Source organism: Phragmites australis, chromosome 2, assembly GCF_958298935.1.
Source record: "Phragmites australis chromosome 2, lpPhrAust1.1, whole genome shotgun sequence".
Taxonomy (NCBI): Eukaryota; Viridiplantae; Streptophyta; class Magnoliopsida; order Poales; family Poaceae; genus Phragmites; species Phragmites australis.
This window is the reverse complement of record NC_084922.1, coordinates 44,906,902-44,922,301: the sequence shown is the minus strand read 5'-3', so window position 1 is coordinate 44,922,301 and position 15,400 is coordinate 44,906,902. Positions and strand designations below refer to the sequence as shown.

At 43.2% G+C, this 15,400-nt stretch overlaps 2 protein-coding genes across 6 annotated transcripts; both read right to left on the bottom strand.

The window, feature by feature from the left end:
* Positions 1-5,595: 5,595 nt before the first annotated feature.
* On the bottom strand, positions 5,596-6,925 carry LOC133909182 (extensin-like). The gene has a single exon (XM_062351500.1). The coding sequence runs from the start codon at positions 6,790-6,792 to the stop codon at positions 5,827-5,829; it is 966 nt and encodes a 321-aa protein (XP_062207484.1). The 5' UTR covers positions 6,793-6,925; the 3' UTR covers positions 5,596-5,826.
* A 1,675-nt stretch (positions 6,926-8,600) lies between these two features.
* On the bottom strand, positions 8,601-14,037 carry LOC133909181 (pentatricopeptide repeat-containing protein At2g41080-like). Of its 5 annotated transcripts, none has more exons than XM_062351499.1 (3): positions 11,789-14,037; positions 11,484-11,605; positions 8,601-9,296 (listed from the first exon to the last, which is right to left on the bottom strand). In XM_062351499.1, exon 1 carries the CDS (start codon positions 13,799-13,801, stop codon positions 11,858-11,860), a length of 1,944 nt encoding a protein of 647 aa, XP_062207483.1. In that variant the 5' UTR covers positions 13,802-14,037; the 3' UTR covers positions 8,601-9,296; positions 11,484-11,605; positions 11,789-11,857. The 5 variants fall into 5 exon arrangements, with proteins under 5 accessions (XP_062207483.1, XP_062207481.1, XP_062207479.1 ...); XM_062351497.1 differs by having other exon boundaries at positions 8,602-9,296; positions 11,484-11,609; XM_062351495.1 differs by lacking the exon at positions 8,601-9,296 and having other exon boundaries at positions 11,352-11,665.
* Between the last annotated feature and the right edge of the window lie 1,363 nt (positions 14,038-15,400).

The following is a 15,400-nucleotide window of genomic DNA, read 5'->3' as shown; positions in this document are numbered from 1 at the left end:
GCCCTGCTGCTGCCCCAAACTCCTGGGAGAGGAAGCGTGACTGCGGCGGCCATGGCGACAGATCGGGAGAAGGAGCGTGAGGCGGAGTTGGAGAGCGCAATGTACACCAATTGCCTCCTCGGCCTCGATCCCGCCGCCCTCACCCCCCCCTCCTCCCCCACCACCTGCGTCGGCCTCTTCCGCCACTCCAACCCCCGCCGCGGCGAGCAGCTCCTCTACTTCCTCCTCTCCTCCCTCCATGGCCCCGCCTAGCCCGCTATGGCACGCCCACAATCCGCTCCTTCATTAATTTTTTTTTCTTCTGTTCCCCTTACTTGTGTTTGGGGGGATTTTAGGGCTTCCCTGACCTTTGATTTGGTTCGGTTCGGCTTAACGCAGGACTTCAACAAGGTCTGGCTGATCTTCAACTCCGTGTAGTCCAGGGAGTTGATGAAGGTGAGATTCTGCAGTTTGTTTCACTTTTTTTTATTAGTTGGTGCGATGTTTTGACCTTGGTTAGGCCTCTGCTGATGGTTGGTTGCTTAGATCGTACAAGGGATCATCAGTGACCTGGAGCAGCAGGGGACGCCTGCCGTGGAGCAACTCCAGGGTCTCATCGCTTGCCACATGCTGCGGGCCGAGGTCAGTGGACTAGACTGGGCTGCATTTGGTTTTCGTCGGTTGGGGATATGCTCAAGGTGTTGTGGCACTTGCAGTAGAATGCAATGTAGCTTGTTTGGATTCGTGCAAACATGTGAACCGGTTTGAAATTTAGAATCTGCTGAAACAATCTGCGAGATAGATTGCTTCTATCCAAGTACATGGCTGCTTTCAGATGTTATGTCATGCTGATTGTATCATTTCCACAACCAATATAGCCTTTACTTATCTGTAGTCAAAGCTAGAGAAGTTTGACTGTATGTTCTCATTGCAATTCTAAACTAAGCCTAAGTCGGCTTGTATTGTATATATCCCAGGATTTAATACAGGTTAGGGTGTTCTTAATACTCATTGGCTAACTAGATAAGATCCGTGGCCTTTTTTTGAGTAATGCAGCTTGAAATTAACAAACGAATTTAATCTTGCTCTCCTTCACATTCTGCCCTTGCTCCTGGCGAGGTATGCAAATTTTCAGCTCTCGGGCATTTAATTAGTATAAAAAAGTTCGACAAACGCAGACCAGAGATCGGGCCACGCGGACACAGGTCATGGTCAACAAGCAGACAGACCGACCCATATGACTGAATCGATATTTAAGCCGGGATGGCCGCGCCAAGCCGAGTTTTTTTTTTTTTTTTTGCGAAAGGGGGAATTATATTAAAAAGTAGCACAGTGCATCCCGACCATTTTACAGAGACCAACCTAGAACAACCAGAAATTACAAATGTAACAACCAGCTTCCAGGTTGACCTCATCGTCGTCCTCGCTACCAGCCGTCGGTGATGAGCGCTGGAGCCAGGCCTTGGATCTGCTGCATGAGCCAACGCTTGGGACCTCTGCCTGGGCATATCGATCTCATTGAACGAGCGTCGGCTGTCGACATCGTCGTTGTTGAAGATCAGCCGCCACCGGCCACGAAACGATGACCGGAATATCGTTCCGCCGTTGCCGACATCATCAGCAACCCGGAACTGCAACCCGTCGATGGGGATGCCAGTCTCCCACCCCTTCCGCAACAAGGTAGGAAAAACAAATCTCCCTCCCTTACACAAGGAGGAGACAACCTAACCTCCAGAGAGTAGCCAAGAACGAACCATCGCTGCCGCCATCGTCGTTGTTGGCGTCGCTCTGGAGGAACAAAATCCTCTCTAGATCTTCCCCGAAAAGATGACCATCAGCCGGTACACCTTTGGGAAGGAACCAGGAGAGGAAAGATAGGCTCACACTATCGTCGCCAGAGATGTCGGGGAAGCTCGCGCCGTAGTCGGAGACGAAGCAGAGGAAACAAAAGGACCTACACGTCACTGCCGCCATGGGCAACTGGAATCTTAACCTACCTAATACTAGGCTAGAAGTATTGGGTATGTACACCGCCAAGCCGAGTTCGATCTGTGACGGGTGCATGCAAGCCACGGCAGTATATGGTACGTGAATTATGCATGCCATTAAATAACAAGCATAGCGATGTATGGGCCTTCATCAGATAAGAAAATGAAAAAAAGAAACCAATCGAATAAAAACTGTTGATTTGTCCATGTCAGGTATACAGGGGACGGATTAATTTAGCTTATTTTTAATGCAAAAGTTGCTTTCAAAACCAAAGGAGTGAAAAATAATAAAAGCAACATAGCTTGATTGATCTATTTATGCGATAAGAGAACACTAACGAACTAAATGGAACTAAGTTGCTTTCAAAACTAATGGGAAAACAATTAAAGCAAGGGCGCTCAATCGAGTTATTTATTTGATAAGAAAACCAAGGATAAGGCTATCTAGTGAATGAAACGATTAAATAAGATTGCAGCATGTGGTAGTACACGTGAAGTTAGCGCCAAACCTGCAACAACATATTGAACGGATAGCCTGATTCTGACTTTGATGGCTGCTGGCTAATTGCCGTCCGCCTTGACACTATACCCGACGATTCCTACAGCATTGGCAATGGCACTTCACTCCCAGAACGCATGCTGAAAACCAATAAACATTGATCTTCCACGTACTAACCATATTCTGTAGGCTGTAGCCTTATAGGAGCTAGCTTACGACTTTAACCTTGGTGACTGAAAAGGTACCAAGCCACTCCCAATACCCCACCTTGACTTTAAATGCATGTTTATGTAGGATAAAAATGTGATGTGACAAATAATGGAGAAAAAAATGAGCTATTGCCTTATAGAAGAAAAAAGCTAGGCTGGAAGATCCAAGAAACAAGAAAATATGCATTAGGGAATAGATAATGTCTTCGGTACATATTCTCGCATTTATCTATTAGTCATATAAATCTGTTTAGATACAAGCTATAGACATTATGCATTTGAAGATTGTTTATCATCATGTAAGTCTTGTATTATCTCTTTTCTAAGAAATATCACTGGACATCATGCATTAGGAGTGGCCTAAGCGTCGCAAAATACATTATTGAGCAGCCTTGGACATAAGTCAACATTAGTTAGTTCTGACAAAAAATTCTGTGAAAGTCAATGGTGATAACTGGAGCTACAAAACTCCACACTAAGGACATAAGCTCTATTGCATACAGCTGAATCAGTCAAAAAACATAGAAGGAGCAAGGAAGACAAACCCCCAAAAAATCCCAAGCCTCTTGCAGAGGGATGCCAGGATACTCCGACCAAAAATGTAGAGACGGCAAAATAACTCAAAAACCTGTGGTGTATTACCAGTCGCTAATGACTCATTTTGTAAAGTCGTTGGTCTCTCTCCATCCAATGGTGATATGAACGATATAAATGTTTGGAAATGTTGTCCTTACCTTAGTATATATTGCCTTCATATGACACTGGGTTCAGAGAAATTATTGTTAAGGAAAAACAAATTGGAGATGCCCTATCTTGATTATGAAATCTAATGATGATAGCTAGCACTACGAATCTCCTATGTACACAGTAATGCAACATGTCACATCACAAATGAACCTTAGATGATTAACTAACCAAGTTGTCAATCATTACTGGCTAGCTGTTATACCTATCCAGACTGATAAACATACAATGTGACTCTAATATTACCTGCCACATTGAACTGTAAGATATAGATTAAGTTTGGTTGACACACAAATGCAAAAGTGGTGGCCAAGGTTTGGCGAGAGTACAAACATGGTAACATTCTAGTAAGTCTATTCAAGAAAACTGAAACTTAAATTTTACCATCAGACCAACAGCAATAGCACACATCATATCAGAGGTACCCATCAAGCTATCAGAAATCTGAAAGCCAGTAGCACTGACAAATCTACGGATCTTACGCCAGGATGAGTGTTTTGGGTCATGGTTGGTTCCATGCCCACCTTTGCCCAGCCTTGTCAGTGGGCAAGGAGATCCTTGTTTTTGGATTCTCTCAAAAGCATGGAAATCTCTTATTCAGCCTCCGCAGATTATAATACATATATTGTCCTGTGCTTAACTAAACATCATGTGGATAAAAAGAATCTGGAATGCAAAGATATACAGCTAATCATAAGTACGTTTACTAACTGCCACAATCATCCAGTAAATGAAAAGTACAAAGATCAGCAAAAGCATCCTCATAGTCTGCTGATGTCAATTGTGTCCAAGCGTAAGTCAAGGACCAACGCAAATGATTACAATCAGTGAGTGCTAAGTGCTAACCACTAACTTCATAGATTCTAGTAACCCATCATCCATGTGTTAGTCCCCACTCCCCAGTTAGCCTGATTTCCCATTATTCCACTAGCGGTGTGAATCAGTTATCTTTATGAATCTTGTCATGCAATTGCATACAATAATACAGTCAGATTTGCTATCTAGCATTCAAGTAGCCTGTACTGGTCAAACTTGATAAAAATTTGCGCTATCTCCCAAGTCCCAACAGTGACATGTATTTGTCACAACCTCAGCTGTCACATTCAAATCAAAGAAATAATCCATGGCCTTTCCCAGATATATACATCCATTGAATAGAGCACAGAAATGTAGTTTTTTTTTTATAACAAAACCTATCCACCTTTTCAACTTAAAGTTTTAATGTATAAACAAGGGCACACCAAGTACAAATCAGCCTCTGTGTAACTTAGTATCACATCCTACAAAAAGAAGTGACAAGGATTGACCTTTATGAGCTGAAAGGCTTCCATAGTTGTTGGTGATGTTAAATTTCCTTGTTATATCACCCAAAAAGTAGGAACAGTATGCAGCCCTGCACCCTCAAGAATCAAGATAAATGCCAAGCCTGTAACATGTAAGTGATGCAGGAACATTGGTTCAGCACTCCTAACAGAAGAACTGGTGCTTGAGGGCCTTATTCTAATGTTCGGTATGTCCAAATGATTGTTTAGAAAACACAAAAAAAGAAGTCTATATTTATTGCACGCTATATAAAGAATGAACATATATTACTCTGTGAAAGTTCTAACAAATGTCAATGAAGTTTAGTTAGTAGAGCATTGTTACTTGGTGTTTGGGTTCAGTAAGACCAATGGTTTTCAAGCAGTTGTAGAGAAGAGTAATTTAAATATTTAGGTGATATGATAAATGAGAGAAATCCACGTAATTCATACCAAGCCTTTGCTCCGATTTGGACCACTTCCACTCCCCTATTGTGTATGACCAACTGTTTCCAAAGCACATTTAATTGATGTGTGCCAAGTGCTAACTTTAATCATATCATTGGCACATTAAATTGATGTGTGCCAAGTGCCAAGTTTAACCATATATTTGTTGCTAAAGCACCAAATAATAAGTAACTAAACTCGAAGGGGTTACAGCCAACAGTTAGTGAACCATGATACATATCATCTATATATAGGATTGTACTGGCAGACAATTAGATCAAATTCTGAATGTACTACAAAGTTAAATCATTGAAACAAAAACAAGAAAAAATTGGAGAAGCTTACACCTTACAGCAATGCCAAACACCAGATATAAGAAAAACGGAGCAGTGCAACCAAGGAAAAAGATAAAACTAAACAGCAAGACATCAAGGTACAAGTAGTCAAGTACACCATTAAAGAAAATCATGAAACCGTCAAGGTACACACCAAATCTGTCATACATATTAATTTGTAAGTGTCATGGTAATCCACAACACTGCCGCCAATATATACATATACAGAGCAGATCATAAACTAACACTGTAACTTTATTCCCACATTGGCAAGGAAGGAGAAGAACCAACTCACAGCGCATTCTCACCCACACAAACTCCCCTTCAATACTCGCCACGATACTCGCTGTAATCATCCCTCCTGGTAGGTGCCACCTTCTCTTCCACCCTCCCTGCAGCCTTCTCCTCCTTGGGCGTTGCACCTTCTTCGATTGCAAGCCCCCCGAGGGCTCCAGCCACAGCACCCACCGCAAGTCCAGTGCCCACTCCATACCTTCCACTCCCACTACCAACCCCACTCCTTCCTCTCTGCTCATACTGCCTGCTGTATTCCATCGGTGCAGAGGGCCCTCCGGTGTACTCAGACTGAGGTGGAGGTGGTGGTGCAGAGTAGTAGCCACTAGGGCGGTAGTACGGGTCCGATCCGTACTGCGGTGGGGCCGAGTAGGTGGGAGGCGGAGGGGGCGGGAAGTAGTAGGGGGCGCTGGACGGCGGCGGGTACTGCGGCTCGGGAGGCGGCGGCGAGCGCTCACGGATGGCGACGCGGATGCGGAGCTTTCCCTGCGGGCGACCGGAAGGGCGGAGGAGCGGGAGAGTGACGAGAGCGGAGGCTGGGGAATCGCGGCTAGGGTTAGGGTTTGTGGGGAGGAGGAGGTCGCGAAGTGGCGAGCGGGCAGATCCGACGAGCGGCTTGGGCGAGTCGGAGGGCTTGGAGTGGAAGACGTCGAGGGAGAGGAGGAGGGATGGGTCGTGCGGGGAGAGGTGGGGTGGGAGCGGGACCACGAGACGCTCGTTCCAGGCGGGCTTGCACCCGCCTGCGTCGTCTGGGCGGGTGGCGGCGCGGCGGGAGGGGTCGAGGTAGGCGATGACGTAGGCGCGGAGGTCGCCGCGGCGCCAGTTGACGTTCTTCAGGTGCTTCCCCGAGACAATGGTGACCTCCAGGTCGAGCGCCTTGGGCGGGGGCGGCATCGACGGCGGTGGGGCTTGAAACTGGGGGTGAGCATTCGGGGGAAGCGGGTGCTGATGCTGGTGCGGGAGGAGAGGAGAGGAGGCGGGAGACCGGGAAGCCATGCCGCGGCGGCGGCAGTGAGCAGCTCTGGTTTGGTGTGTGCTCGCGGCTTTGGAGTTTGGTGCTTGCAGATTGCAGCTTGGTGAGGAAGGGGATTCTGACTTCTCCACGTGGGGTGAAATCACGGTATCGCTTGTCACAAAATACTATTCGTCTCTCACTTTACCCGTGATCGTGCGGCGTTCTCTATAAAAATCTGCCAAACAATATCTCTAACTATTTCTTTCATTTCATTTTCTTTTTTATTCTCTTCTTCATTCTTAATTTTTTATTTTCTCTCATCTTTAACAACTTTTTAAAGAGAGAATCTCGTTTTAAAAAGAATGATCCTGAAAATTCATTTGTGACGGGAACCGTAAAGAAAAATTATTAGAGTACTGAATATAACGAAAATACCTTCATGATAAGATTTTTTTTATAGTTATCATCATAAAGAAATTCTCTTTAAGATGATATTCTCTCTTCTTTTCTTTTACGAATCTCTTAAAAAAAACTATTAAAAATAAGAGAAAATAAAAAATAATAATGAGAAGTGGAATCGAAAAATGAACTAAACGAAGAAAATGTGATTAGAGATGATCTAATACTGGCTGCCCATATTCAGGGGATGTTTATTTTAGAGTCCTCGAGCCTTTTGTTTTAGAGCCCTGGTCTGTCGGTGGGGGCATTAGTAGCAGCGCCCCACCCGCTCGCTTGGAGTCACATTTCCATGACTCGCTGGTGCGCACAAGTAGTTTAGGTGATTAGGTATTTTAGCTTGTGTTTGTAATCTTAAAAAATTGACTTTTATTTAGATAGAGATCTAATTTTAGTCATGTTCTACAAAATTTGGCCATGCTCAGCTACAGTCAACTTAGATGCTGAGCAAGTTTCAGGATAGCACAACGCCCACAGACACCCCCCGGGATTTGGCTTGATGGATACATGGCATATACTGATGTGTCAACTGCTTGTTCGTTGTAATAAATGCTTTGTATTTTGGATTTATGACCTTTAAACGACTATATTTTCTAAATCATACATTCGATTTATGACCTGTTTAAACTTTTATAGTCCCTGTGATTTAATTTATAAAATAAGACACATGTCATCTATATTTAAAAATAAAAAATAGTGACACATAGACCTCACATGTTATATTCATAGTTTTGTCACTACCTTATATTTAGTTTGGTCATAAACCAAATGTCATTTTCTAGGCTAAATCTTGACGCCGTCCCAGTATTGGGCATGGCCAATATTTGGTTTGGCTTATTGGTGTCAAAAACTAGACAGACCCTTAATTTTTCTACATGAAAATTCGCTCTAATCTTATTCTACATGAAAAGGCGTCTTCTCTACACCACAAATTTGTTTGGCACCTGTTTGAAACTTTGAATACAATAGTATACCCCATAAAGAAGAATAAAACTAGTATCGCATGAATTGAGTAGTACTGTGGGGAAATTCCTAAACAATACTCCGTAAAAGAAGGGAACCAAAAAGGTATTTATATCATGAAAAAGTATCAACCTTACATGAAGGGATTATTCAGACAGGATAGAACGGGTTTCATCATGCGAGACGAATATGTGTACTAATCTTCCTTCATCGATTAACAGATGGATGGCTCACGGGACCTTCAGAAATGTCAATAAACAATAGAAGTTCACAACCAAAAATCTGCAAAGCATTTTCATTGTTTTACATTGCCACACAAAATTTTATACGGATTGTTGCATTGTTTTTTCATGTAAATATAACTTGTGATAATGACTGACACTCAAATCATTGTCCTAAAATGATGGAACAAAATCCCAGTTATCATCATTGTTATGGGCTGTGATGTTTCTACCAATTTTAACTGTCCAACTCCTTTTCTTTTCGCTGTGTTTATTTTCAGATTTGTAAGGAAAGGAGAGCATACAGATAGTTTCCAAGATAGAAGACTTGAAGAATGGACATCCTTCATGCTCTCTCAGTAAGCCATGGGGAGCAGAACAGACAATACATGATGATTGGGCGTTACCGTCTTGAACTTAGAAATTTGTATATGTTGTCCCTGTTACGATGGCCAACGTATTATTGTTTAACTAAGAAATATGTTGGTCAGAAGTCAGTTGTGTAGATGAATTCAAAAAACATGTAGTAGACTGATCACATGTTGCTTCCTTTCCTTTGTTAAATATAATAGTCGATTTTCAAAACCTTGCTACAAACCTGTTAAGGGCTGCAGAGACTCCCGAGGGGAAACGGAGCGCTATTTTCTAGTTAACTTGATGTCCAAAGAGATAATTGTATTTAGGACCTGAATTACTCACCAGAAACCATCTCTTCTTTGCAGAATTTATGACATATTAGAAATTCCAAGTTTCAGAACTGAACTAATCCAATTATTTGCACTAATCAGGAACTCCAGCTTGTAAAGAGAGAAGTGCAGACTGAACACTTTCAAAGAGGCCGAGTAACAGGGCAGAATGACTCACATGCTGGTGCACCGCAAGATGGTTCAGAATGGCCAGATTTGCTGCTCACGGAAAATGAAAAGAGCAAAGTGAAAAAACAAATTAACAGACAATCAAACAGAGTACATTATTTGGAGTGTACTATTTGTTGATATTTAATAGATGAAGTGAGGTGTGAGGCAACTATTTTTAAAATGGACATCTTCCATGTTTACAAAATCACAAGTCCAGCATTTAAAAAAAAAATCACAAATTTCTTGTCACTTGCAACTTCGAGTCAAGCGAAGAACAATTACGGAAAATATGTAGGTGCTATTATAACAAAGGCTTACACTGTTACATATTAATTCAGTCAAAATCCACTATGATGCAAACTGCTAGTAAGACAGAAGATATCACACAATAAATGAAATAAATACAGTGCTCCATTTGTAACATTTTCTTAAAACAACTCAGAAGACCAGCAGCAAAGTATGGTACAGGACACAGGTGTAACACCAGTAAATACCAGTTGTACTCGGCCCCTGACCCTCTTTTTTTTTTGTTGATCTGAACACCTAAATGTGAGTCTAATTCTAACACCCGTATCCATGTCTGAGTAATATTTCCCATGTCATAATTTTTTTTTGTCCGATCAGTGTTGGTGTCCAAGTAACACTGGTGAGAAATAAATAAAGGCATTAAAGTTGAACAGATGAAATCAGAGTAATGCTCCCAAAAAGTCCCTCCATTCTGACATCTAATATCTACTGGAATTCTAGCATGTATAAAAAAATACAGTTCTATGACTATGTACTATTCCACAAAACCAACTTAATAAATAAGGCAGTTTTACAGTGTTACAAATTGGAGTTGGAAGGGGCAGGAGCAAGCTAATGGCGGCAATTGCCTAGTGGCTTGGTGGAGAGTTTTCCTCCCAATTGGGTATGGGGGCTTGGGTGTCCATAATCTGACCACTCTTGGTTGGCCCTTTCGTGTGAGGTGGCTTTGGTTAAAAAAAAAAAACAAATCCTACTAGGCCTTGGTCTGGTATGCAAGTGCAGGTCCATCCTTGTGCTCAAGCAATGTTTTCTATGGCTACTGTAACCTTGGTTGGTAATAGAGTAGACACCAAGTTTTGGTCTGGTAGGTGGTTGCATGGTCGAACTCTAGCCGAGATGGCCCCTAATCTTATTGCTTTGATCCCTAAGCAAGTTATTAATCAAAGGAAAGTTGCTCAGGGACTTGATAACCACCGTTGGGTCTCTGATATAAAAGGCGCTCTAATAGTGCAAGGCATTGAGGAGTATTTGGTGGTGTGGGATTTGATGGAAGATATTGTTCTACAGCTTGATGTGCAGGATCCGCACTCTTGGAAATTTTCTAGCTCGGGGACATATTCTTGCAAGTCAACCTATAAAGCTTTCTTTGTGGGCACCATCAGGTTTGCGCTGTGGAGGAGGATTTGGAAATCATGGACTCCGCTGCGCTGCAAATTTTTCATGTGGCTGACCCTTCTGCCCTCTTTGTGATCAATCTGATGAAACAATGCAGCACCTCCTTATCTCCTGTGTGGTGTCATGGCAAGTTTGGTTCTTTGTCTTCCGGCGGGTTGGTCTCGAAATTCTAGCGCCACCTCCTGATGTTGATGGTTTTTCAGCCTGGTGGAGTCAATCAATTGGCGGGTAGACAAGCAGCAAATGAAAGGGCTTAACTCCTAGATCATTTTAGTTGCTTTGGAAACATCGAAATGATTGTGTTTTCAATGCTACCTCTCCTGATGCATATAAAGTTGTGTGGGCAGTGGAAGCAAAGGGCATTTTGTGATGTGCAACCGGGGCTAAGGAGCTCCAAGGGTTAGTCTCGGGGGCTAGCTAGGTGCTGTTGTTTTCTAGGTCAGGTCATTCTTTTTTTCAGTCAGTGGCGCGTGTGTTAAGTTTGTGAGAGGTGGTTTTGGTGTTGTATTTGTTACTCTTCTTCTTTAATGAAATGATACACAGCGCTCTTGCGTATTTGAGAAGAAAAAAATTGGAGTTGAAGCATCACAGGGACACAAGGTTAATTGAATACAACAAATAAACAAGAAATCACCATATATGAATTCAAATTAGACCAAATAACTGGATAGAGACTCAATATCAGGCCAAATACCTAGACATGAAACTCAACATCCAAACAACTGGATTTGCAACGAATCAACTTCAAACATTGTTTTCACCAACACTCTTACATCTCGTCTTTCGACTGAATGGAAGGGAATGGAACCATACCTAAACAATAGTAATGACCCCACTTCGAGTCACAAAGAAATAGAATCCAACCCGCATTGACCATCAGCATACCGATCTTTCCGTTGGGCAAATCGATGGGCTTGTAGACAGCCATGTACTGCCTGCCTGCACACCTAACAGTAGCTCAAATTGACTGGAAACGGAAGGTATCAAGCAACTGTCTGTGAAAATAATAAAGTCAGGAATCTTCGGTGTTAGGATATTCATTCCCATCAGCTATTCAACAAGTTCTCAAACAACCAATGAATCAACAAATTTTTATGGTTTTTAGAAGAGTACCGTACATAAATCAGAGCTACAAGTCTTGTTCCCTCAACTGAGGCTAAAGATATTTCCATGGCAGTCTACTCCTATCACCAATAATCTCCACAAGAGCATTTTCCATCCTTGAAATGGTGAAAACGGCTAACATCTCGGACCACAATCTCCCGACCAGTTACCTTAGACATCAACTTAATAGCTAAATGGCAATCATCACACACACGTAGATTCTTCATAACCCGAATTGGAACTCCTTCAGGTAAGCTGAGAAAAGCAAATGCTATAGCCAACTTCTCACTGTGGTGAGCCAAACTAACTTCTTTCTCCTCATCCTCCATGTCATGGAACACCATGCTCATGTCTGGTGCATACCCACATTGCTTAATCTTGGCCATCATTTTGTCCAAGCATTCATCGATCTCTCTTTGCCTTGAATGGGATTTATCCCCTGTGCAGAATTGGTGCACCTGACCCTTAAGCTCCACCCAGCTAACTCCAGGTTCTTTCCTCACATTCTGCTTCCTCATGGTTTTTCTTACCTCGCTGACATCCTCCCACCGGCTGCTGGTAGCTCGAATATTTGATAGAAGAACATAAGAGGCGGAATCATGAGGCTCCAACTCAATGACACGTTCTGCTATCCTCTCAGCCATGTCAAAATTCTTTTGGATCTTACAAGCAGACAATAATGTCTTCCATATGACCCCATCAGGACGCACAGGCATCGACAAGATGAGGGCCTCTGCTTCGTTTAGGCGACCTGAACGTCCAAGAAGATCCACAATACAAGTGTAGTGTTTAACACTTGGCTGCAGACCATAAGTCTTAGTCATAAGCTCGAAACAATCTATGCCTTCATCTTTCAGACCACTATGGCTGCATGCATATAGCAATGCCAAGAAAGTAACCTCATTAGGTTCTGACCCTCCACTCATCATTTGTTTGAACAAGTCAACTGCTTTCTGCCCATGACCATGGAATCCATAAGCTGAGATCATCGCACTACAAAGGACAAGATCTAAGCCACTATACCCAAAGCAAACTCTTTCCGAGTCACATAAGCACCCGCATCGAGAGTACATATGCACAAGAGAAGTCATGACAGGCACAACCTTGTCGACTCCAGCCTTGATAGCTTGTGCGTGAACTTGCTGACCTTGTGCAAGAGCTGCCAAGTCCGAGCAAGAACTAATGGCACTCACGAATGTGACTGCATTTGCTGCCACACCAGCACCTCTAATCATGCAGAAATACTCGAGCGCCCCTTCTGAGTCTCCATTCTGCGCCCTTCCGGCAATTATGGTATTGCATGACACAATGTTAAGCGAAGGCAACGCTCGGAGCACAGTTTCTCCTTCTTCAAGAAAACCACACCGCATATACATATGAGCCAACGAGCTCCCAACGCACATGTCCCTGTCCAGTCCAGACCGCACGACGTATGCATGGACCTGTCGTCCGGACACAATATCTCTGAGCCCAGAACAGCACCGGAGCACGCTCCCAAGGCCAAATTCATCAGGCCGCATACCCTCCCTCCGCATGGCAAGGAAGAACTCCAAGCTCTCCGCGTTAAGTCTCGAGTCTGTGAGTCCAGCAACCATGGCATTCCACGTCGCGACGTTTCTCGCGGGCATTTCGTCAAACAGCTTCCGCGCGGTTCCCAGGTCACCGTTCTTGATGTAAACCCCAATGAGAATGTTCCAGGACATAACATTCCGTTTGGGAATTCTCTCGAACAGGTTGCGCGCGGTTGGGAGGTCGCCAAGGTCGGCGTAGGCGAGCAGGAGGTGGTTCGCGGTGAAGCGGTCGGCGGTGGCGCCAGATGTAGCGGCGAAGGCGTGGAGCTGGCGGAGGATTGGGAGGGCGCGGCAGGCCCGGAAGAGGTGGGCGAAGAGGCCAGCCTCCGACCAGATGACGCCAAGGAAGCGGTGGTGGAGAGCATCCTTGAGGCGGCCGCTGGAGCAGAGCTGGAGGATCTCCTCCTTGGCTTCCTGTGGTCCGGTGGCGAGCGTCTTCAGCGCAGGCCTGGCCATGTGATCGCGCGACCCGCTAGGACGCGGCCGTGATGGTGGCAGGCGCGACTGCCGCGAGCATGGCGAGCTAGGATGGTCAATTGGCGACGGAGCAAGTCGAATCAAGCCATGGATTCAGGAGAGGCAGGCTGCAAGCGGCGAGAGAGGCGGGCGGCGCGGGCCGCGGGAGGAAGCAGACGGCTGGGCTCGCCAGCTGTGTGATCAAACGACCCACAGAAAGCCCAGAAATTATCCCGTTCACGACCCACTCGAAAGCGATGGTTACAGTGATGGGATGAAAAGAGCATGGGCGTTGGTTCTTTAGAATTTTTTATTTTTATATTGTGAAAATAAAAAAATAAAAAATAGATACCAGTTTAAAAAAATATAAAAATAGACTATAGTCATCCGCTCCTCTGTATTTACCAAATGGGCCTTTCCATGGGCCTACTTCCAGCAGGATCCAAAGTCTCGTTTACATGCGCTAACACCGGCATGGTGTTCGTAGAAATGCCTGAGAAGAGAGGATGGATATAAAGAGAGGAGTCAGAGGACGGCGGTCAAGGGCTGACACGTGGGGGCCCTCATCCTTTTCCTATTTGTCTATATGTCATCGACTGTCATGTGGGTCCGGGAGTGATATGGACGATGAGGAGGAAACGTTAGGTCGTGGATGAATGTAGGGTGTCTGGTTCATATACTAATCTTATTATTATTTATAATATTTTTTTATATTTGTTTAAGGTTAGTTGATTAAAACTTTGCTATATTTTGACATTCTAAGAATATCTTAGCATGTTTTTTAAATCACTGACATGTAAGATCATAATAGTAGAAAGAGAATTTTATCATAATTACAACTATAAATCAAATATACGTGTAAGCTGATTAAATCTGACTAACATTAGACGTGACAAATTATGATAAAATTTAGTTATAAACCAAACGTGCTGGTAGATGCCAAGTCAGCTAAACCACACTGGTTTTGGCCTCAGGGTATAAAGGGAACAATTTTAAGTGTTGGAGGGTGTTGGTTGTCTAGTTTTCGAGTCAAACTAGGAAAATCGGACTCAACAATAATTCAGGGAGGTAGAATAGATATTTTTCTTGCAAAAACCGCTTCATGAAATTTAAAGTTTTTACTTCCTCAGCCAGGTTTATCTCATTAGCTTAAGCTGAAGATTTACATATGGGTTTTAAATTGTTTAGGGGACACATCTAGATCAGAATTGAACAAATCATATATATATATATATATATATATATATATATATATATATATATATATCGGTTTATTATTGTTAATATCTAATAAGTCGGTAGTGATAGGATATCATTGTCAGTTCAAAAGTTATAAAGAAAAAATCAGCTAATATGATTTATGAACCGATAGTGATGAAGGCTTGAGTCGGAAGTGATGTTTCACTGCTGAGTGAGAGCACCGACCGGCAGTGATACCTGAACTATCACGTTCGGTTCTAGCCACGAACTGATAATGATATTTCGTCAAGTATCACTGTCAGATCGTGTTATAAAATGACAGTAATAATTAATAATAGATCATAGCATATCTTAAAAAATTTATAACTTTTTTTATACGAAGTTGAATGGAAAAAAACT